At 32.2% G+C, this 26,353-nt stretch overlaps 1 protein-coding gene and 1 long non-coding RNA gene across 4 annotated transcripts in view; one reads left to right on the top strand and one right to left on the bottom strand.

Moving 5' to 3' along the window:
* Positions 1-26,353, top strand: part of LOC113509845 (uncharacterized) — a 230,012-nt gene that overhangs the window by 162,837 nt on the left and 40,822 nt on the right. The window contains exon 8 of the mRNA XM_052899220.1: positions 2,905-2,946. Within this exon, the coding sequence (XP_052755180.1) occupies positions 2,905-2,946 (42 nt within the window). The remainder of the gene's footprint in view (positions 1-2,904; positions 2,947-26,353) is intronic.
* LOC128201643 (uncharacterized) overlaps positions 1,302-26,353 on the bottom strand; it is a 35,257-nt gene continuing 10,205 nt past the window's right edge. The window contains exons 1-4 of one of the 3 annotated variants that reach the window (XR_008253347.1): positions 19,097-20,558; positions 17,743-17,893; positions 17,482-17,538; positions 1,302-1,572 (exon numbers count right to left, since the gene is read on the bottom strand). This is a non-coding gene — a long non-coding RNA (uncharacterized LOC128201643). Of the gene's footprint in view, positions 1,573-17,481; positions 17,539-17,742; positions 17,894-17,989; positions 20,559-26,353 lie in introns of those variants that run through there. The other 2 variants (XR_008253345.1, XR_008253346.1) reach the window with 2 other exon arrangements.

Here is a 26,353-nt window from a genome sequence, read left to right on the forward strand (position 1 = left end):
GTTCATACCAATGACACTGTGGGCACAGCAACCATTTTGTAAAAATGTCATCCATAATGACCCCAATTTTAGCGATTATCTGTAATTGATTAATGAAACTGTATGATGTAACTATTAGACTGATTATAATGATTGCTTCTGTTGATTGGATACGACAGGCAATATAGAGATTGGATGCGCCCGTTCTCCGCAGTAATCAGTCGCAATTTGTCTCAATAGATTATAATTTGTATTGCAGTTAGTATTAATTTAATATACAAATGGAATCCGTATAACCATTGGTATTTGTTAATTCTAATAGCAGTTCGAAATGTAGCTAGTAGAGTTTCTATTGAATATGGTTTCGTTATTGAAAAGTTATACTAAATGATCATGAGGGATAGGCAGCAGCGTCTGTTTTAAAATATCTCTAAAAGCCTAACTGCGGTTGCCAACCCGCATACGTAGCGACTACTGGCAAAGCTCTCCTTATGGGGAAGGCTTATGTCCAGCAGTGGACAGTTAACGACGGAAATAATAAAACTAAATGATCATTTTAAATTTTGATTCAATGTTGAAACAAAAAACAATTTTAATTAAATAAAATCAAATCTAATATCAATAAATACTGTTATTGAAATTCTAATCGTATTTAGAAAATTAACAGTGAAGTTTACATCACTCTTAAATTTTGATCCAGGGTAATATTACGATGCTAAGATTTATAGAAAACTGTATCTTTAGATAAATTTAGTATTATCTCGTATCATCTGGAATTATAATCGTGAACATATTGCAACATAAGTATTTTTATTTATAATATAAATTTGTAAATACATAAAAAAACATACCTTGCTGGATGGCAAGGATATTTAAATAGGGTTATTTGTGCATTTAATACCTTTTTTGACAAGTGTACTTTAATGTAGCCAGCATAATGTTGATATTTTTAATCTGTTGCATAACTTAAACAGGTTCCGATAAAATGCCAAGCGAGTCATACGACTGTACAGCTGTTTCTCGTTTTACACCCACTTGACAATTATGGTTAGCAAGTTTTTTGATGTATTGATTACAGAGAGCTGTGTAGAACCAGCTACCCAATACGGTCGGTCAGTAGTTATGATGCGAAACGTATAAAAAAAAATTAACTGCTTCGAGGTTGATTTCGTTAAGCCGATAAGGTATAATGACACACATAAGGATATGGAAAAGTGGTTTATTGAATATATTTTATAAACAATTTTACATTAATTTCATGTTATTTTTATTTTTTAATTTAGTTATATTTTTGTCATAATATTATTATGTTCATTGTAGTGTATTTAAGTACTATGGTTTACACACTTTTGTATAAAGTCGATGATGTTATTTAGATTAGTAAACTTCAACAAAAACAATATATATTTAATAATAATTACTAAACGCATATAATTATAAATGGCTTATAAAGATTACTAAAATATCACTGGCCACACAGATCGTTTACTGCGTGTAATTCTGATTCAATTCCATTAGTTGCCTGCACAAGGGTTATTCAACCTTCACCAGCTGCAAGGAACATGTGGGCAGCAGACTAGTCGCCAGTTTCACCTGCCGAATGCGACCACTAATGTACTGCTTATAGGAGGCAGACATTATAAAATTTCGTAGTACATTTTTATTAAAGGCATGATAATCACCTGGCGTAGGGCTTTTCTTTATGTCATTATTATATTTTAGGGCTGTCTCAATATCAGCAGTGTATAATTAATTGCAAGTGATCAGAGGTATTCATATCACAGTAAGAAATTTTGTAATTTATAATTACAAAATTATAACTTTTAACTCCATCCTCCGACAGTACACGGTTTATATAATCATAACAATTATATTACGTTTAAGAATAATAATTCTATGTTGAACATAATTGCAGTATTATTAATAGCTATTATAATGTGAGAAAACATTATATTATAGTAAAAACTACTTCCCAAATGCCCATATTAAGTAAATATAACTAGTTATTTTAAGTCAGCGTAATAAAAAATGTTATTTATTTCACATGCTTTTTACCCACCGATACCGGTTACTGCAACCGGTTACCTGCTATTATTAAGATAATGCCTTATAAATATTCAAGTGAATATATACTTTATGTGACCTTTAAATCGACAAAGAGGTTTACATATTCACAGTTCGTAATTTATTTTGAGTCATAATTGCTTGTAGTTATTATCGATATGTGAACCATTTTTCCTACACAAATATTAATGAGTAAGTGTTCAGTAACTACGTAATAATATTACAATTGTTGTTATAAGTTACATAAAAAGATAGTTGTCAACTCTTTTACTTTCATAACATTAAAAGGTATATTCAAAAGTAATAAAATTATCTTTATTTTAAGAGCATTCGAGTAAAGAAATTACCTGTATATAAATAACATTATCTAGAAATTAAGTTTTGAGTCGACCTTCTATTGTATAATGGAACAAAGTTATGATGGTTTTAATGAGAAAGTAGGTATTAATATGACACAGTGCTACTTTATGACCAACTGCATATTACAACGAAATTGTGGCAAATTTTTCACCAGTGACCTACTTATTGCGTACAGGATCAAATGAAATTTTATTACACATAACATAATTTAAATTTACTCTGTAAAATAATATCAAACTTGACAAAATTAATAAGGGGCCACTCTCAAGAGAAAACACTGTCAACTATAAGCACAGTTATTAAAATTCGTTTATATTTTGCAAAAATGTTGCGTAATTTAGACACAAAGAACATACAGAAGCAAGGAAATACCGCGAATTCGAATATTACTTTAAAGCACGTGTAAAATATTACCTTAATCTGCATTTACACCAATTGTTATTATGCTTTATTTTTATTTATTTAATGAATTTAATTAATATATATATTTTTTTATTACAGGTTCATCTCCAGAACGTGAATCCGGCGAGATTAACAAAAAAGGTAAAACATATTTACATATCAGCCCAAGGCTTGGAAATTTATGTATTCAGTTTGATTTATATTGAACATTCAATACAGTTCGTTCTCAATTTTAATACCAAATTTGTACCTATTACGCACTTCAACTTCTTCAACACAACTATTTTATATATATTTTTTTTTATTTGATAATTCTAAATAAATTATGTAGAACTCTTTCTTTACATTGAAATATTTTGAAATATCTAAGATAAAACAAGTAAAAACAACAGTAAATTAAAGAATTTAAATGATATCGATAATGTATCATTTATAAATTTTAAAAAGCCCTTGATCTCGATTTTTGTATCGGCGATTAAAAAGTACAAACTTGGAAAAGTATTTTAAGCATCTCAACGGTGTTATCTGTGTCATGAATTTACAGGCAATCTATGTTAATTTTATTTTATTTCCCATCAGTAGGTACATGCATCATTGCTTAAACTTGTTTACGTTGTAAAAAAATCCAGATCATCGTCTCTAATTTTACATTCAAATCTTTGTTTGTCCAGTATCAAGCCCTCATCTACGTATTTATGACTGACTGCTTATACATCACACCATACAGATTTAAAAAGCAGAGGTCATAGCGGACGACAAAACATTTGTTATTATCATCGCTTAATCTAAATTTCAATCAGGTATCAGGAGTAACGGGGTCACATCGTTTTCGATAGATCACTCTACATAAATCTGTATTCATGTATTTCTTGTTAATGGTAAATAAGAGGGCGTTTTTATATACCCTGCACCGGTACGTGTCTAATTGGTATGTATTGTATTCTTGTTATGGAATACATGTTTTCATTTCAACTCCGACTCTCGTTTAGCTTGTACCGTCATATGTTTGGATTGGAATGGGTTAGAACAACACGTTTCATTCTCCCTGCGGACATAAAGTCTACCACACACGAGGTGCCACCCTCACTTGCCTGCTATTATTGCTTTATTTTCCTTGGTCCAAGCGAACCGCACCGTGAAACATAACAACAGTGAGTTTCTGGAAATCGAGCGAAGGTTTGTTTGTTCTCTTTGAAAGGTGACCTTTATATTCGAAGCCTTATGACTGTGTTTGTTTATAGCATTAACTTTACTTTTACGGTAAATACAGTGATTATCATTAAATGAAACTACAGGAATTCCGCAGATCCATTCTAAGAAAAGTCAAATGTTATCGAATCGACCCAGAACCGGTTCCGTCAGCATAATCTCATCTAAATCTGTAATTAAGTGAACATTCGCCCCGAATCCATTTTTATAGTAAAATACCGGTTTCGATATCTCTAGATTACGATTACCAGTTATTATGGTCAACAAGCCATATTAATGTATTTATTAACAATGTTTCATATGCTACTGACGGATATGATTAAGCCACAGCGAGAATTTATTGCGGCCTATCGACATGATAGCGAGATATTTATAATGATGACGTAGTCATAGTATCGACAGGTCTATAACAGTAATTAACGAGAAAAGAACGGTTGCCGCAAATAGCCGACGATAACGGCAAAGACCAATAATTATCTTTAATTAAACGAGGCAATAATACGGGTAACTTTTAATGATATTTCATTAATGAGCCCGTAACCCTTTCCCTACGTTGTTATGTTGTTAATGTAAAAGCACAGTACTACTGCTGATAAAAGTTTTCATTTCTAATGCATCTATACTTGCTATAGCATAATTGATTGATTGACAGATAGCTTTATCAGTCGGTTTGGAACAAATTCAATATTTGAATTATGTGAAGAGTAACTTTGTTAGCCTCATTGGAACGTTAAAATTGATTTGCGCGTTGTCTAAACAATTGATATCGTGTAAATAGTCCGTAAGTATGTCAAATGAACATAACCGTATTCATGAACAATTGGTGTGGACAGCAGAGGTCAGACGGGCGGACACGGTCGTGTTCGTGTCTGCCAGTTACTGAAAGTACAGTCGGTGAAAGTACGGCGTCGAACGACTAACGATACTGCAACTAATTCGCTCAGATGAATTATCAAACACGTTTCATAATACGACTCGTAACAAAACCGGTTTTTAAAACATCGCACGATTACCTTTTTTGACGTTGCGAGAGAAATGTGGACGATAATAATAATATAAGGTGATGTATGTGGGATTTGTAAAGGGAACCTGTCCTTTGTTAACGTCAACCGTGGGGACGAGGGCACACAAGGGTCCGGGGCGGCTATTATTCCTCTAAATAGATTTGAACCACTTCTCCCTTTGAACAGTTATAGCTTTTCTTTAAAATTACCTGTTTAACTAGGGTGATTTTTTAAAGAATAACATAAAAGATTTAATTTAATACTTATTGTGATTATTCTAAAAATATTGTGAATTTGAACTGATTATTTCATCAATTATTAAATGACTCAATTAAGTAAAGTTATTTATAGAAACACAAGTCCATATTACAGAATATTTCCTGTATTTATTTGCCTGTTAACAGAACAATAACGAGTTATCGTTCTACAACCGTTATAATTACTCATTCCTTGTGTCAGAAGGCTGGCCGTGGAACGGGTGCATTAATGAGCCCGCATCATTAGCGGTTCAGCGCCCTATGTATAGGTATAATAATAATAAGTTCACTTTCTTATTTCATATTTTTATGGAAAGTTAACTTTCTAATTGTATTACTCACTCGTGGATTTAATTATGTTGTCGTATTAATTGAAGGACTAGTCTACATATTAATACGTATTAAGCATACTTATTAGTAATAAACGCTAGGAAAAATCGAACTTCTAACTTAATTGTGAGGCAAAATACCAAAGCTGAATGCTTAGACGCCATGCTATACAGAGCATTCAATGTATTTATTAAATTGATTCACAATTACGAGTTTTATTACAAATTTAACGATGGTTCTTGGAAACATAATACTCGAACCGTAATGGTAGTGAATATTAATGAGGAACCGCCATTTCTCTAACAGCTTTATTCACCCTAGGATAAACATGATTTCTTAGAAACTGAATACTTTAATAAAGCCGATATAAATAATTATATAACATTATTTCTTTTAAATTTTTGTATATAATCACCGAATCCCAAAAAGTTTTTTTATGAATATTATTTTGCAATAAAAGCTTGTTTTTAAGTAATTTATTTGATTCGTAGCTGTTAATATTGAAAAGTAATACTAACATTTGTTCAGTTAATCACAACACAAAGCTATGTATATAAGCATTATTTCAAAGATAGATCTTAATGAATCAAATATGCAATATGTTTTTATGACTACATTCTAGATCCAGCAAGATGTTATTATTTAAAATTAATATTCATGCCACATTCTACACCTCAGAGATTAAACTTGACAGAATTATTTCCATTAATTATAGTCAATGTAACAAAAATAACTGTATTATCTTAATTCTTTTTCCATTTATCGGAATTTTTATATTTATGCCTTCTCACCTTAAAGATCATAACTCGTTTATTTAGTCTATCTTTGTCGTCATTTCTTTTTCGTCTTTGACGTCTCTGTCTATTTAATCTACATAACAATTTATTATTGTTTGTATCGCAATCATAAATAACGATGTTTATTTCTCCTAGGCTCCACATACTATTTTTTCAGTTACTAGTTTTAAACTACATCGAGTATTCAATATTTTAAGAATAATTACACACAACAAAATTAATCATGATATATGTGTGTACTTGTTAATATACGAGTAATTACATTAACTAATTGGTAGTGTTCATAAAACTATTACAGTTAATTTATAAAAGTATTCTACATTATTATATTAAACATAAACGTTATCAGAATGTGTACTAAATGTTCTTATATGGGCGGCAAATGGTTCAACTTTATATGCAACGGTTGTCGAACCGGTTTTAATACTTGCAGTTTTGCACGACTTTCTATCAAACAAGAATATATTAATACCAACATAATGTACTTATCCATTTATCACATGAAATATTCCGCGCCCAAACCATTAATTTCATGTTTATAGCTAATCCTTGTCTATAGAGAACACAAGGACGGTGGGTATATTAAAGTGGCAGGTATTACTTGAATATGTGACCCCGTTTACTTTCTTATATAGTGTATGCTGAGAACTGTGACGTCAATGCTTAAATTGTGAAACTACTTTGAACATCTGTTTGTAATAATGGTAATATCTTTAGAAACGTAGATGAAAGAGCCACTGCGTTATATGTGTGTAATGATTACAGAAACAAAAGAACAAAGTGATATCGTACAATACATGTGACTGAATAAGAATTAATGTTAATATCTTGTTGTGAGTCGAATTGAATATTTAATGACTAGCTCGGGGGAAATATCATCTTGGTATATTTAAATTATGTATAACCTACGCTCGTGCAGTGTTTTCTATATATTTAACTGTTGTTGAGTAGATTTTACATAATTCATAACACCAATGTAATATAGAATACCCTTGACAGTAAATACATATTACAATGTAAAAGGAATGATGAACAGCTAAATTTTTTAAACTAACTTGTAATATTTACAAGTATTAACAGCCTTTCGAAATTAAATAAAAAAAAAAAATACAAACAAATTCAAGATTATCGTACATATTTACACGCAAATATCTACGTATTATCCTCAAGTTGTTTAATTGCTCTTGTTTCGTTCCAATAGACGATTAGTGTGACCTTTGAGGCGATCGCCGAATGCAATCGAGTTAAATCATTGGAATAATTGGTTATGAACGCTGGAGTGCAGTTGTTCAGGGTCACCTCTCGTAATGCCAGGTAGGTGTGAAGCTCTCGCGGCACCTGCCTGAGGCCGACCGGTTCGACTGGTTGCCGCTTGCCGTCTAGCCTCTCCCGTAGGTAGTTATGAAACATTATTTACCCGCCATGATTTTATTTTACCGCTTGCGCAATAATTGTAGAGACGGAACACCGTTCTCCCATCGTCATAAGTACCTTAGCAAGATATTATATGTTGTCATAATTACATGGATAGGATAGATTATTATTAAACAGATGCTCAACGTCTAATAAAAACCAGGCTTCATTATTCAGTGAGTTATTAATGATTAACATAATCAGTGCTTCGAGCTTGGTTAATACAGCCGCTTTATAATGACATTTCACCAATTAACCTTTGATCTACAACAACGTTCAGTGAAATAACAGTTCATTAGATATGATTTTCTTTTTGTAATTTTGTTAGAGAAAAATATTTTTCACATAAACAAATTTGCAAATTTAAACAACGTTAGAGATAAAATGACAATAGCAAATAATATGGTAAGAAAATAAATGTTCACTCGTGTCATAGCATTTCGTGAGCCAAGTATCAACGAATAGAATATCTTATTGTTAAATACCACACAATAGAGCATGATTGACGGCTTTTTTGTCTAGTCACACTCATGGTTCGCTGGTTTTCAGTGATTTCATCAAAAGAGAAAGTGGATCTACCATCGCTGTTATAAATATCAACACCATGTCTTTACCGAAAACTTTTCATGTTAAAGTCAATATATTGAAATCAGCGCCATTCATCTACGGTGTCAACGCAATTCCATATGAGGTCATCGATAAAGTCCTATCGAGCGTTTTGAGATGGTTGTATAGCACAAACCGTCCACGGCGCCGCGCCGTCACGAACCATGCGCCGGAGTGTAGGCGGCTACTTTCTCCTAACGGGACTTTCCTCTCCCTCCCTGCCCCTACCGACAACGCCGCCGTCTGCGCAGACGCCAATTATGATTACGACATCCATTTTGAATTTTATTATCTGCGTATTCACTATGCGATGATGGTATTACAAATTGTGAAATAATCTTTACACCTTAAATCACCTGTATTTGTTAGTAGTTACTTGATGAATTTGTTTTTTATGGTTTAATTTGAGTTATTATTTCTAATATAGCCACAGAAAATTTTAAACATTTATTAATAGTTAGTAGCTTATGTTTCATAATAGTATCATTATATTATGTAGTTAAAAAAAACAGCGTTATATATAATCAAAAACTGAACTCCATTGGATAAGTTATAAATTTGAATGTAACATTTATAAATGATTCGTTGATCTAATGTAAATAGATGTAGCTCAGGAGTCTGTTCTTGGCTCCTTTTAAATCTTAATTTATGTTACTTCATTAACTTTTAATAAAGATATAAATATTATTACAACGTACGAGTACGGATGGTCTTCTGCTACGTCTCTTACTATTGAGGAACTAATGTTAAATAGTAAAATTTATTATGTAAAATCTCTTTTTTAGAATCATTTTTCATTACGACAGTCGATAATTTGATAAACATGTTGATTCCGCTTTGTGTATATGTATATTGTACAAAATAATTATGTACATACATTACGCCAATCGTTTTTATGTTGCAATCATAATATATTCCTAAAGAGTGACTACAGTTACGGTTCGTAATTAAATTATGTTATAAATATACTTGAGTATTTATGTTTAACTATGATATTAAGGAATAGAACAGGAACCTTCGTGAGTCAGGATAAGTATTAAATCGCTCCGGGACTCGGTGCCGTCGAGTCAAAGGCCACGGCTCACGATCTTTGCCTCTCTGACTTTACCGGTACAAGACGGCACCTACTGTCGGCCTAGCTAGCTTTACATATTGATGATTTACTTAACTTGTTGCTAGTTTCATTTATATAAACTTTCTCTAGAGTAGACGCTTATTAGTTATTTCATTTTTATGACCTAATAAATTAGTAAACTTATGAGAGATTACATTAAGAGAGTACCATATATTGTAAGGATGGCATGGCAACTTGTAAAGTATTGTCATATAAAAAATAAACATTTTATAAATTTCTGAAGTATAACGTGTTTATACAGATACGTTACGCCACCTTGTTTTTTAATTAACATTGTATAATTTAAATTAAAAAAGATTAATGGATATAAATGAGCGACAAAAACAATAATTACGTACTTTATTTCTTCAATTTCCTTTCATATACAGTTATATTAAATTTCATAATCATCAAGATTATTTATTAAGTTTATTGATTAACCTTTTAGGGGACTATATAGTGAGTCTCATTTTAAAAATATACAAATACGTGGATTTAATATCGTTTAATTTATTCTAAAATTTGAAAGGCAATGCCAAAATTGCTAGACTTTATGTGTAGTAACTAGTCTTTTGGATTATGTAGTCATAAACAAAGCAGAGGTTTTCTCGCTAATCACTCTTCATTAATATTAATAAGTTTTAATAGCTCCGGTGGTTAAATGGATCTTTTATAATACGACTATTTGAAATTGAAATAAGAATATTATATTGTATAAACATTACATTATTACAGGAATAACAATTTCACAGGATTTCGCTCAATTAGGTAATAGTAAGTAACAAGAAAATCAGGGACAGTAAAAGAATCATCGACTATTTCTCAGAAAACTTTTATGTGCTTACAATTTGCGTATGCCGTTTATTTTGTAGGCATGCATTAAAATTGTTAGTATTTACGTATATGATTCATCATCAGCATTAATATAGTGGCAGCGTCAAAATTACTTGTGCCATCTCCGTCTTCACTGAGAAAAGTGGCTGGCGCTAGTCCAATATATGTCGATCTTCCTAGAAACACTACTATTAATGCATCGATCCCACGCGAGTATTCGTGTCTTCGCGCCAACTTGTTAATTATGCGCCGTTTGGCAATTTTATTTTATGTCATAGCAAACTAAGAGTCTTACCCATAAAATACCGTATTAACAACCGTATTGTACAATTTGCAATAATGAGCTAAATTTAATATTTCATTTGTAACGTTAAGAAAATTGCAATACCATTTTGGATTATGAAAGCTACGTAAAATTTGTATTGCTTTCTGTTTGATTTCTTTTTCAACTGTCGCAAATGTATTGATTTCTTTTTTGATAAAAAAAATCATTGTCCGTTTGAAAGCTCGCGGGCACAAAGCGTGAGGACAACAAAGCTACTGCACAAAAACGTTGCCGTATCGATGCGGTTGCGGGCACGATGCGCATTATTCCTGCATGAAACAGAACGCACATGTGGGGCAGATGTTTAGGGTTCCTTTTCAAATGTATTATTACCACCCCTTCACCTCCGTCCCGCTAGTGCTACCCCACTGAGCAGTCAGTGACCCCTTTTTGTCGCTCCGACACTGGTGACTTTGTTCTCGACCTGTTTCTACTCTTGAGAAGTGGCGATATGTTATCATTTCGTGTCTTATCTATTATATAGATATTTAATGCTTTTGTTTCGCTGAGTAATTAGGTATTTATACTCTTCTTATAACTACATATATTATTCTTCTTATTTCTTAAGTTAGTTTTGTTCTATGAATATCTTGAATGATATTGAATATACAGTTGTATCAACCTACTCAAATATAGACAATGCATTTAATGACAATACAGTGAAAAGTCCTGGTAGCCGTGTACATTTAGATATTATGCCATCTTAAAGCAGTGAATAATAAGTGGTTGTTAAAATACTCGATTTATATGAGTAATATTACAGTCTGAGCCATGATTATTATGATTCATAAAGATTTAAACATGTATCGTCTATAGATAGAACTTCGCGTTGTTCTAGCACATGTTTTACTACTTGGTCCTGGGAGGTTATCATACAACAAAGATGAAGTAAGTACAGGTTACAAGGTTAGCGCACAGCTGCTATTGATTATCTTTTGCTTTAATGTTTAAACAGATGATAGTAAGTAGCCAATAATATTTCAAGTGCTTAACACTTTTTTTCATTTATTTTATCAAATAATACCATTTAAATTGTTTTCCCCTATATTGTTTGTATTAATATTTTTCTATGACAATAATAATCAATATTAGATAAAGGGAATATTAATTACATTCTGCCTTGTTTATTATGTTAATCACGAAGTCATTAACACAAGGTTGTTCATATTGTAAAAAGATAATAAAATAATGTTGTCATCATATTATTCACTTTTTATTATTATTTCATATTGCTAAGCTAAAGATATGTTATTTAAATGATTATTTTTATCTATTACTTATCTTTCAGAATCAGGCTCGACTTGACCGTTCACTATAAATAATGTTTAATGATATATTATGGTCTGAATTGTCAAGTTCAATGCTCCAGTAATCGTTCGCCGAAGCAATCAACAGTCGTTGAAGAAACGCAAAATAACGTCTCGCCCGAGGCAAAAATGTCGAAATATTTACGAGATCCAAGTCTTTTTGTTTCGATCCTATATTTAGATGCGTAAATGTGCTAAACTCCAACAAACAAATCTCTACTCTAAAACGGCCGTACACATTTCTGTTTTGCTTGAATCAGTACTCGTTAGTTATTATTTTCTTTCTAAAGAACCACACAATTCGACGAACCAAATCGTGCCTTCGCTGTGAAACGTGTTTGGCGAAGCTATAAAGAAACTAGTAAAACTTGTATTGTGGTTTCGTTTCCTTTTTTGCTCGTTTCGTAAATTCTTTCTCTTCTCGCTTCTTTCCGATGTAATTATTCGTATAATAAACTATTGCATAATTAAAATTTTAATTATGTAAGTTTGAACTTAAAAAAACCTGAACTGACCGCCGCGGTAGTTTTTGTTCCAGAACATGGGTACATACAATTACCGTAAGTCCATTTTGATGTTGTAATTTTGTTTCAGTTTTAAACTCAATGAAGGTATTTGATTGGAATTCGTAATACTAAGAAATTACTTGATGGAACATTATCAACATCGGAAATTTTATTAACAAGCTGAGCACAACATTCCGAGAACCTGTTAAGAACTCGCCGATCGGGCAACTCAAAGGTTCGCCCTCGGCGCAGGTAGAGGGAGATGTTTCATGTTTTTGCCCTTTCATCCTCCATACGATCCTATATAATTTATGCCTGTCTTCATTCCACGTAAATGCCGCTCAGTTGTCTGTCGGAGGCCAGTTGCACGATGTGTTTTATTTGGTCGTAGTCTCTCACGAATATAGTGATGTTGCTTTAAACCGGTCCGCTTATCGATACCGGAGCACTCAGTCTCGGTCGATTTCTTCCGCGACACCAACCGGACGCCACTAGATTAATTATTTGTACTTGTTTGAGTTTTTAATGGTCATTAGTTATTTCTGCTTCACAGTCAATTTAAGTATTAGTTTTATGTTTTATACCGAGTGACATTCTCTTTAGCCTCACGATTTTTTTTATATAGTTTCTGTCTTTCTATCTATAAAATAAAATATCTATAAAATCGTTGTATTTCAAAAAATGGAATTATTAAAATTAAACCTTGGCACAAATTATTTAGAATTTATCTGTTAATGTTCATTAATTTCTAATTTTTACATACGGAAACGTTGATAGCTGTAAATACTCATATGCATGTACGTATGTATATCATCTTAAATTTAAAATAATGTCAGTTTAAATTTGCCGCTTTATGCTTATGATTCTAAAGTACAAAACAGAAAACGTTTATTTTAAAAATTAACATAAATAGCGTACATTAGCTAAATAATAGGTAAGCACTACTTGTTTATACTATATGAACTTATATGCTAAACAGGCTGTTAAGAATGTTTACTGGGCTTTACTAAATCTACTCAGGTAATTGCAAAATAATATTGATGTAGGTATAGGCAACGACCGAAGCAATCTCTTTTGGCACTGTGTTTACAAAATCTCGTGGAATTGAATCGAGTGTGCGCTAGTATTTGTAAACAGGCGGACTGGCGCGCCGTGCGTGATTCCAAAAATACTTCAAACAGGAATTGAACCCACGCCAACTGGTGTGCGTAGACGGCGACTCGCGCACCCCTCGTAAACTTTTCACTATACGACGTCTCATTTTATTCACGTTCATATGTCTTTTATGTTCGTTTAATTTATAACTCACCGCCGAGCTCGAGGTGACGCGGTCAACGGAATTGTGTTTCAAATAAATAACTTTTAACTCGGCTTTTGTTGACAATTTTATATTATGACGCATGTTATTCAAATATTGCAGATCTATTATGATCTTTTATTATTCAATTGATTCCATCATGTTGTTAATTTATCAGCATTTAAAAAGTTTCTGTTATGCTAATGACTGCGATAATAGTATGACTGTGAACGGTAATACTTGTAACTTTATTGAGGTGCCAGCAAATTAATATAGCCATCTCACGAATAGTAGTTGATTTTGCTTGCAGATGTATTTAATTTTCGGCCTGCTGAGTAACGATGATTTGTGTTTGTATTCTGTTAACCTTACGGATTCCATCGCAACTGCCAGCAAATACCTTGATATTGTAGAATAATTAATTACATAGTATTTTACGCAACTGTCAGTGACATACGTAAAACATACAAAGCACTTAAGTAAATATGTTCTCCTTTCTGACATGGAACTTATCAAATAGTTATATATGTGTTAATCTTACCTTAATCAAGAAATCGCCTTTTCGTACTTGGGTATATGACGAACCAATTTAAACTTCTACCATCTGAGTTTGACATACAAATGATACATTTTATGTTTGTCCTGAAAACAATATCGTTTCATAGAAATATTATGTGTTTCTTATGTCACACACAACTACTTCTATAAATAGTGTTGCACAATCAATTTAATGTACTTATAATATCAATTGTCGAGTAGGGACGGTATACAAGAGATTAAATAAAGTATAACCATAAAAATATGGACAACTGGGTTGTTTATGTCATCTCTTTATTAATGTACCGTGCATGCGATGTTATGAGCAGAGACGATCTTTTCAATGTTAATCGCATTACCATCCTTCTTCTTATATAGTAAAGAGAATACGAAGGATTTTAGCATAATAAAATAATAGTCATCGTATGAATGAGCCTACATACACTTATTAGAAAAGTATTGTTCAGTGATACTGGTTATAGTGACTTAAAACATATCTTTACATGGATTTTTTCTATTTTTAACATTAAAACTAATAGAAAAATACAATTTTGCAGCTATTTCCGTAGCAGTATAATCGGAATTATTACAACTCATGCTGACATTCCGATGTCTGATCAATAAATACCTCGCAATCATTATTTAAATATGAATTATGCATGAATCTACTCATTAATGAGTATTATTTCTTATATTATTTCTTTCCTGTTCTCAGAATGTAATTTATATATAGTTATTGTTATTTTTTCATCGTGTTTTCAATTTGACCTTTAAGTGACCTCTAAGGACACATTGTATCTGATGTATAATATCCATATTTGTATCTGAATATGTTAAAAAATAGCTCTTTAGCTTTAAGGACGCTGTAATAAATTTTATATGCTTCTGGAATGAGATTAAAATTTTATATCATTCATTTTATCCATAAGTAGGCGTTGCTGCAGTACGTAGTAAAATGTAGCGTGTCGTGCATTTTGTGACTCGTTAACCAGAGCGAATATGTTATTTCACTTACATATTTCCCACTTGACCTATTTCGATTTTATATTGTGTGATCTGTTGCAACGTGTTTGAATTTGAAACGAATGCCGTATAAATTTTATTTCATTTGAAACTTACGTTATGTGAACCGCATGTGTTCATCTCGCTTTCACAGTTTACTCGATTGTACACATATCGATCGTTTTTTCATCAGACCATATCGTAATCTGTTAAAAAGAAACAGGATGCATCATTCGTACGTGAATAGCATCAATATCGCAACACCTACCGAAATAGATTCTTTCAACTCAACATTTGTATGCTGCACGTCTATTGTAACATTTAACTACGTTTTGTTGTCTCAACGAATTGTCCGTCGATTCGCAAGCTATAACGACAGCGCTTTATAAACATAAATACAAGAGCGGGTTTAAAATTAATGAAAAGCATTGCTAATGCATTGTTTCTGCGCGCCGTCGTGTAACCGGTTCTCGGTTCGTCACGCGTGTCGCTTCGAGGAAACCAACAGTTGTTTCCATTGGCATTCTTCGCACGCCTGCCATCGCCCGCCGTAATGTCAGTGAGAACTGAACGACCCCATCTCCATTTTCTATTGTACTCAATGCTCGATGCAAACGCGAAACTTGTTGCCAAGCGATGCAAGTGAAAACGACGCTTTAATTGGCACCAATGTCAGCTCCGTTGCCGAATAACCTTAACGATCACTTTCCTTTATTGCTCCATCAATATAAAGACACGTCCAATTTTTAAACGGCTCTGTCCAAGGCTTCAAGCGGAGCGCATCTGTGCCGTATCACAGCGTATAATTTATTTATTTGTACAGCGGATGCGAGTCTATTTACGTTCATCGAGCAACCCGAAAGAAGGTTATTCGCGTACGCGTTTACACAACCGAGAAACGCATACATGCAAAGAAAGAGTTAAACGAACGCTGCCGACATTAATCAACGTTGTCGGTAACCGTAACCGGCTCCGGGGGATTAGCCGTCGAGATATTCTATTCTTTGGTCGTAATTAATAGCTTTTGGCAAGTGAGCGTTGGACGGGCAGAGAATAAGTTTCGTGACGTCTCGTGCATTATGTAATTAGATAATTAATATGAAAACAATGTGGGTCCATAGGAAACGTTCATTGCACGTAACTGTAGTCTTTACTAATGCGCATGCACATAATAGGCGACCCACGCTCGTGTAAAGCGGGCCAACGGCCTTTTGACGAGCTAGGTGTCGGCTCTGAGATGGGCGATACACGGCGATGAACGAGTGATTCGGATTTCGGAACGTTGTCGACACAACAATAACAATATGAATAATAACCTCCAGTAACCGACAACGGAGCAGCGTGGGCTGCTGACGAATAATATGTGACCGATATACCCATCGTCACTAGATACTATTATGTGCATGAAACAAAATACAGAATAAGTCCGATTTATATGATAGTACATCAGTAGATATTACAGAGTCAAGAACCTCGACATTTAATTAGGCGTGAGTTATGAACGCCCACGGCTAGTAAGGCAATGACTTCTGACTTTTTGATTCATTAGCAAGCAATTACATTCTTTCATAACACAATACATTGGATTTCGCAGTGACTTTTAAAACCCCTTTTTCCATTTCCGCTAATAGATAATCTATATTTCATAATTAATTTCTAAGTATCTTTAATGAAGGCCTTATAATACGATAACAATTTGCTAGATATTCCGATGGCTTTCATTTCCATATGGTATAGTAAAAATCGATTTAAATCGCGATATTGTCTATGGGCCGGACATGCGTTAATTAAAGCAGTTTGAACCGGTTTCGTACCGCGGTTGGAAGGACCGGTTATACGAACCGTAATTAGATCGTTGATATATATTTACTTAAACGATAAACGAGTAAATTGTGCAGTTTAATCGCCGTAACAAATGTGCTGACTTATTTAGAAAAATATATATAAATAAATATTTAAATATATATATATTTTTTATTATAGAATTATTTGCTATGCTAAGGTACATTTTATAGATGTTATGTCAGAAGAAAATTATAGTACAATCTTATTCTACCATAAGTAGGCGTGCAAACATTAAAACTTATTACACAAGATAGGTAAATAAAAATAATTAACTTGTCGGAATCTAAACATACACATTTGCAATAATATCTGGTCACTTTTTATCTGGTCTACGGCATCTATTGTGTTGCCTGAAAAAGATAGGAAACATGTCTTTTAATCTTATTAAGATAGATTTCAAATTCTAACAATCACTAGCATCAATATTTATGCCAGTTTACACTGCTTGTTTTATCTTTCTTTTTTTATAACATAGGGGACAAACGAGCATGTGGTTTACCTGATAAATAAGTAAGACAGTTAAATTGTGATAGCTACCACACTCCCATACATACCCCGGACGGCATCAGTGCATTTGAATCCACAGTTTAGATCCACATATGAATAACAATATCCACGACAGTTACAAATAATAAGTTTGTATATGTGTAAATATGTAGACATTCATGCGGTGCGTTCGTTTTTCGAACTATCACATTTAATTATCTCAAACGGACGATATTATATCATGATAAACAAATATATGGTGATAAACAAACAAACAAACGGACGATTCCTTTTAAGGTTAATGATATGTGTCACCTCAGTTCTTTTCCTGCTAATGATGGCGTTCACTTAAGGATTTTATGCGAAAATAACAAACCGGTCGAGAAACGGTTTTCCTTCTATTATTATACTGATTCACTGGCTTCGTGATATTCCATAAATGCAAATATATCTTACGTCATACGGTTATACCACAAAGTGTTTATGTGATAATTATACAGACCATTATAAATTAAAGCAGTACCTAAGTATTTCTTTTCTTAATGAGTATACTTTTATTAAAAATTATTATATTTTTCCTTTTACTTTTATGATTGAAGATACCATTAAAGTGGTTAAGGGAAGCAAATACTTGCTTTTGCATTTTCCGTGTTGTCTATCTACATTTTATATTAATTTATAGATCTTATAAAGACAGATCTAGTCAAAAGACACTAATATTGTTCTGTGGTATCATTTAAACTTTTAAGGTAAAAAAGCTTCGTATCAAATATCGGTAGACTTTGAAGCACGATATTTTGTACAAGAATATATCATAAGAGACAATTTATCAAAATTCGTCCCCTAAGAAGGTTAAATAGAGGAAGATATTTTGTTTACAAATTGCTGATGAAAAATATCACAGGGTTCACGACTTCGACGTCAATAAACCTTAAACCAAGGCTTCATAACGTCATATAAAATATTATATGTTTATATTTTTATTGATACTGTGCCTTTTAACGTCTTGAGTATGAGTGGATGTTAAAAAGTTTAACCCATAATAACTTCTGCACTAAAGTTCTTAGTTTAGGAATAAACTAAGTTACTTTCCGCTATGAGCGCTATTCCAGTTTTCATGCATCTGTAGAACTTCACTGCTGAAGTTAGTTTTTAATTTTAAGTTATTCTCTTATATTTCAATTATAATGCATTAGTGGATTTCTAACTGATATGAACTTGTAGGTATATATTTTATATTTAATACAGTGAATAAAATTACTCATGCAAAATTTATACATGAAGTAGTTATACTTATAATGTTAGAGGAAAACAAACATTAGTTGAATTAGTAATAAGCTTATAATTTATTACAACATTATATTATTACAAAACATTTTCTACGTATAGATCAATTAATAAAATACAAGGTTCGAAACGAACATATAAAAACACATAATTTAATTTTATTATATTATGTTCCTTGAATTCGCTGTCATTACGTTTACTTTGTCAATAGTAAACTCAAAAGCGTACGCATGATAAGATTCGTGTCTGATAATGGGGTGATTTATAAAATGTATGGTATTATTAAACACAAACATCAGTACATTATCTGATAACTGAGGCTTATATTGTATACATATCACTATAATACTGAAAAATATGAGTAATTTAACTCCATGTATTTGAACCAACCAGAAATTAAAGACTAAATTTGTATTTATTTATTTATTTCTTATTGCATTCCATAATGTGATTGGTAAATAACATTTCAACTTCATTTATGGACCCTGTTGGGTACAGTAAATAGGATAGAGGAAGAATTTTACATATAAGTTAAATCTGATAAGTAATATTGAAAATAATATTAATTTTCCATTGTATAAATTTTAGGACCACAACTAAACAAACAAAACTATCACATGATATTTTTTGCGCAGAAATTGATTTGCAAAAGACAAAAAATACGTTTGTAGAACTTTTTAACTTTTACTAAACTAAGTGTTATTTTTATTGATATGTCAAAATCTACCTTTAGATAACCATCGTGGTTGAATGATCAGGTAGGTATAAATGAAGCGCACTTTAGAAACAGAAGAAGTAAATGTGCCTCGACAGCAATACCTAATCGAATGTCGTTGCTTGCCAGTTATCATTGCCCTTGGCAAAGTACCGCTCGTCTATAAGAACCCTTAGTCAACCGGTTTATAGTACGGTAATCTAATTACCCAGGAAGCGCCGGAGTTAATTTCGCTTTCCACATAAATCACACTTTATACATACTTTAGTCTGCAACTGTAATATAACAAAACCCATTTTGGCATATCTACATTTATGTAACAAATAAAGGCCAAGAAAGTTTCGCCAACCTCAGTGACCAATGCGATTACATTTATATGGAGTTTGAGAAAGTAAATACCGTGTCTACTGAATTACCAAGTAGCTCAAGTTTGTCGCGATGCGTTGGTTGCGCAATAGATTGCCCGCAGCTGATTATGGAGTGCGGACGTCACGCGCTGCCAATCTACACGACGAGCTGAAGCATGACCAACTTACTAAGATCCACGTTGCTCCCCTCTATCTTGCAACGACACGGTCCACGGGAAGCGACCTATTAAACTATCAAAGATCTCACTAAATGGTCACGATCCGACCATTAGACAACCAGAATAGTCAAATAAAAGCGCGAACAACGGAACCATTGGGTCGTGAAAACGAAACTATCACAGTAAATCGCGCTACTGGAAATGTAGGAATACTCTCATGCTATCTCGCTTGTCGCTTGGCCTACATAAGACGTGTCGATTTTCGCTCGATAACGTTAGCCTTGTCGTTTTAACTGATCTGGCATTTAAATTGGTATATATTCGTATATATAAGGCTGTAATTTATATAACCGGTTTATAAATAATTTATGTATTTAATTCAAATTGAATTGGCGATATCAGTGAATCATAATTTATGTAAGTAAGCGTAATTCACGTCAATTGTTTGTTGCCTTAAAATGAATTTACACTAAAAGAACATACAAAATTCTTCGCTAATACAATTGAATAAATTCAGAATACTTTTCTCAGGCATATATTTATTAGGATGTTTACACTAAATTAAATTGAAGATCTCACTTTTATAAAGATCTGTGCACAGCATCTAGCCATGGCCATGTTAATTTTTTGTAATAATATTTCCAGGATACTTTTCATCAATATCGAAACCTTATCGCCAAATTTATTTGTCAGCTACAAAATAGAGATTCAAAGCAAATAATGGGCCGTCGTGAATCGCTAATAGAACATTCAAACGTGATGTTGACACGAAAACGTGAACACAATTCGAATATTTACGCGAACTGACGTCCAAGTATCCATTTGTCATTGTTTGCATTACAATTCTCACACTTGATTAAGTAACCTGATATTATATTAGAATGCATTATCAAATTCGTATTACATAACTAAATATCTATTCCTTGTATTTTCGCAAACCTAGTGGACGTCAGAACAACCTCCATAACAGTATCTAGTGCATTTTGTTTTAAAAATGTTTAAAAAAAATCTTGGTTTTTACTCAATTTTGTTAACTACAGAATTTGTTAAGAATACTTGTTAAAATGTTACAGAAGAAATCTACTTAAAAATAATTATTATTTCCCAAGAAATGTTTACATTGCAAGTTCTTGTATAAATATAAGCATGTATGTGAATCATAACAATTTATGAACGTCCTTTTGCTGGCCATGGATTACTCTCTATTAAAATCCTTACTATTACCGTATGGTAATAGAAAGGACTATGCAAAAAAGAAGATTTGATGTAGAGATTTTTTCTTTTGCATTAGTGCATTGTGCTTTTTTCATTAGCTGCTTCTAACAATATCCTAGGGAAAAAATGTATATTTACTCTGTCATCCCACCGAGTAACAGATTCTATAAATTTAATAATAGAAATAGTTAAATATGTAGCTTTAATAAACAACATCTTCGCAAACGAAACGGCCATGAAACTATAACGCACTCTTGAATAATATGAGATACCAACTTGCCCTCGGAAATGCCAGGCATGTACTTATCTAAAACTAATATTTTTTTACGTTCGTGAATAAATGGGAGGGTGAGGCAGGAGGGTTGTTGAAGCCTTTTGTGGTCCCTTGAACGCACCATCATCGCAAAAGGGTTAGCGTTCCATGCCTATATTTATTGCTTTTTGTCATCTGTGCAGTTATGATTTTACTTATGTATATATTTTGTTTGTATATTGTGAATGAATCAAGTTTTCTAAGAACACACTCCATTCTTTACAATATTTTATATGTGAAAAATTATACGCGTAATCAGCTATACAGAATGTATAAATACAGACGTAAGCAAGTTATTCATGCTTGGTTATCAAAACGTTTACGTAATATTTCCGTTTTTGATTAGATCCGTAGAATAACATTCATGTTAAGAAATAAATTTGAATTACAAATGTAGTGTTACATTATTCCTTAATATCATGTCACATTAGTATTTTGTTTTTATCATATAATGTGTAAATATATTTCGGAGGATTTCTCACTTAATTTACAGTTAATTAATGTTTAATATGTGCTTAATTACTAATTTTATTAATATTGATGTTTGATTTAAACCGTTAGACGTATGAGAAAACTTAAAGTCGCTCAGCGAGTTATAAATGCTTGAAGTTTTGCTGCGTAATAGAATCCGAAACAACGATATCCATTAGAAGATTATAAATAACCGAATATAGTTCAAAGTATTAGTAACTGGATATTATTATTTATACTGTATCTATATTACTATATAGAACCGTCGTCGTTCTTCTGAACTTTGCCCATTATTTGTGGTCACCAGAGCAGGTTTTTGATCCTTACTCAAACATATGTTCTATAATACAAAGTTCATCTCTCATCATCTTTTTTAAATCTTCTTTTTCTACATTCAAATTTATCAAATACATGATACTCATCCCGTTTAATAAGGTGTTCATATCATGTTATTTATCAGTTACTAGTACTACTTTCATGCTTACTCGTATATGCTCACTTAGTCCCAATAGTCTACCAGAAAAAATTTGTTTCGACAATGTAATCCATCAAAATTCAGAATTAAACAGTTTTATATAATTCAGTGGTAAACAAAAAGTGCTTTTATGGCGATCTAAAATGTGTAATAAAATAAAACAGAATGGAATAGAAATTATTTATTGCCTAAAAAATACAATTACAACAGAAAATACATGTATATAAGAACTGTTTTATATTAGGCAAAAGGAACTAGCTAAGCTGATGCTGTGTGTCCCAGTACATTGTGTACAGCTGCACAGTGCTGTTTTTCAACCAGTTCCTCTCTTAACATATTCATATTAAAATATTACTGATATTTAGGGATTTTACGGAATTTAGGTTTGAAATAAAAAATTGCAACACATCTCAAATCTTTAATAAATACGTGCATTTGTTCTGTAACTTATATTTTAGGGCAATAGAAAGTAACTTTTTAGTAATCATGTAATAATAAAAAGTGATTTGGTTCATTATGATCCACTAATAATAAGTTGCTTATAACATAAAACACCAGTTCTATATCAATCGAACTATTCAAAGAACACAAAGTCCTTAGGACTAAACAAAATTATTGAATGAATGAAATCAGCTGCTCCCTGGGGTGTTTTTATGATCTATAAAGGGATGTTTTCTGTGGGTATTGATGTTATTGTTGTCATGACAACCGACGAGGGGCGGAAGTCCGTAAGGCAACGGAATTGAGTTACAAATGAGGTTAAGTAGTTTCATATTAAGTAGAAATTTAATTGATATAATATTATACGCAGCTAAATTTTTTATTATATTTATTTAAAATTGTATACATTTTAAATAATTACAGCAAATATAGATAAATATGATGATGAAACTATTTCATTCTCAATATATGTCATGTCGTCATGTTCTTGAGAATTGTTACCTATTGGTATTGACAACAGTTATGTAACTGTAACTTCTTATATTAAATTCAGCAAATTAATTATTTTTTATCTATTAAATTTATTATATTAAAATTATTTATAATAATATACATACATAATAGTGTTTAATTGTATATTGACACAACTAACTGAACAAGCATTACGTTGTATCTATGAGACCATGTTAATGTGAGACAGTGTAGAGAGTTTTTTTTTTTTCATTTAAAAGAAATAGTTTACTGAAACTAAAGACAATTTTACTTATTACAACTTAGGGGCACATTTTTCCAATAAATGGCCTCTTGTCATCGTAAGTAAAAGAATAACTAATCAAAGTTTCGCCCCCGGTTTTACCTCGATTCATGGGCGACAACGTAAACAAGCTGTGAGCGGTTGCGGGGGACGGCCCACCCGAGCCCTCCCCTATTTTGTTGCCCAGTTTTGCCGACTAAATTGTGACATTTTCCTCTTGTCACCACCCTCACTCAGTTCAATAATCTTTCAGTGACACGAAATTCGTAAATTAAACGCCCTTCGTTCAGAATTTCTCTTGTTTGCATTTTAAAAATCGAACGCTTAATGTTTTTTTTATTTTCTTTTACCATTACTATTACTCGTGCTTAATAAAAGTTATCTTGTAGAGGTAGTATCATTGCCTATATTTTTCTATTATATACTGTTGTATCTGTTATTTAATTAATGTGATATAATATTTGACTACAGAACTTGCTCCCATTTGTGTCAAAGATCAAACTCCAGTCTTAATTATCATATTAAAACTAATGTAATAGTAATAATAATACTATTAGTGTAATTAATGCTCCTATCTACTCAGGGTTTGCTGGAAGAGAACTCTTACAGAGTTAAGCTCGCCTCGTCATCCTTATATTAATAAATTGTATAAATGCAATTTTTCGTATACAATAAAGTATAAACAATGAAAAGTATAATTAAATATAATTTAATACAAAAATTTCAATCAGAATTTATAAAAATGTCTGTATCGACAATAATGTAAACGAGATAATTTGAAATATTCCACGTATATTTCATGGATAAAGATGGCCTTGCTTCAAGTTAACATAATAATAACGCAAAACAAAGATACCTACATTTCTCCAGCCAACTCCGAAACAATATTGAATAACTTATATTTCCAGAGAATGGAGATATACACTCTTATTATGTATTTATGTAGGTACTTATATATTATTAGGTTCAGTGATTTAATGATATTAAATATCTTTAAAAAATATAATTGGTATGTAATATTTAGATTAAAATTTTTAATTTTTAATAAGTGATTAACACTAACTAAATCATAATAGGATAAGAAGGGTTGGCCTATTCTATACCAGGACCACACGGCCACGGGTGTCGTAAAAACCGACTAAAGGAGGGCAAGGGATTGGCAGCAGCGTCCCTTTTTAAACATCTCTAAAGTCTGACTGCGGTTGCCAGTCCCCCTGCCAAGCGTGGCAACTACTGGCAAACCCTCACAAGGGGCAGGGTTATGTTCTGCATTGGACAGTTAAAGGCTAATATGATGAAATCATAATAATATGAATTCTTTACCTTTTAGAGAGATATCATTAATGAAAATACTCTAATAGGTAAATAATACGTAAGTTTTGCATGATTGTGATATTAAAGTGTGTAATCTGTCAATAATGATGGACTTTAATCAGATTATAAATGGATTAACCAAATCAACAGCATAGTCACGTGTACACAAACACGCTACATCACTGCGCGTATTTAATTTTCTTTTGAAACAATTTAACAACAATTTATTGTTGTCAAATTGTTTCAATTTTTATCAATTGTGATTTGCCATTAAATGTTCTTTTTTCATGCCAAGTCCTATGCGAAATAAAAACTGAATGCGAGACATTCTTTATATACATGTTTAGTTCCAGAGTGTCTTGATTATTCACAAACACGATCAATCTGATAATAAAAGGTTAGTTTGTCTCCTATTGTACGTATATCTATACATCATACAACCACTTTCGTGTTGTGTATCTGTTTCGTCTACCTTTCATCTGGCATTCTTTCTACATGCAACTGTCACTCAATGTCGCATAAAAAAGACTTCCGATCTAATCAAACACCTTATGCAATCAAATCTTTAAATGAAATCTTTTGGAAAAGCCCTTGACAACCTGCCGTATTTAACCGTTATGGATGAAGGCTTAGTACGCCTGTTTTGAATAAGCCGGGGCGGCATTCACCCCGAGTACATGTAATATATTGGGGGGATTCGGCCGGTCCGCCGCCACCGCCCACCGTGATGAACGACTAGCTCTCGCCGACACACGTAATACCATTACTTTTTGTTTGAAATTGATATATTATTGGGTCGTGATGTGAGGATATTAAACTGCGATTTATGTGAAACAACTTTTATGCCGCAGACGTTATAGATTTTATTTATTAACATTGTAATTTCGTCGTTGACCTAGATGCATTGATTCGAATTTAATAGAAGTAAAATGGAGAGTAGTGTGTGTCTATTTATTAATCACCCATGAACACGATATAATAAATTTGACAAAACTTTTTATGTTAACATCGATTTAAAGCAATATAGTGCAAAATAGAATAAAAGCTAGAAGATAAAACAAGATAGTTAAACTAAAAAAGAACGCAAATAGAACATACGCAGCAAATGCAGTTGAGCAATTGAAGAAGGTATATTTTTCCCTCAGTATGTTTACATGAAATATAAAGT

This window comes from Galleria mellonella, unplaced genomic scaffold, assembly GCF_026898425.1.
Source record: "Galleria mellonella isolate WM207_F2 unplaced genomic scaffold, CSIRO_AGI_GalMel_v1 utg57, whole genome shotgun sequence".
Classification (NCBI taxonomy): Eukaryota; Metazoa; Arthropoda; class Insecta; order Lepidoptera; family Pyralidae; genus Galleria; species Galleria mellonella.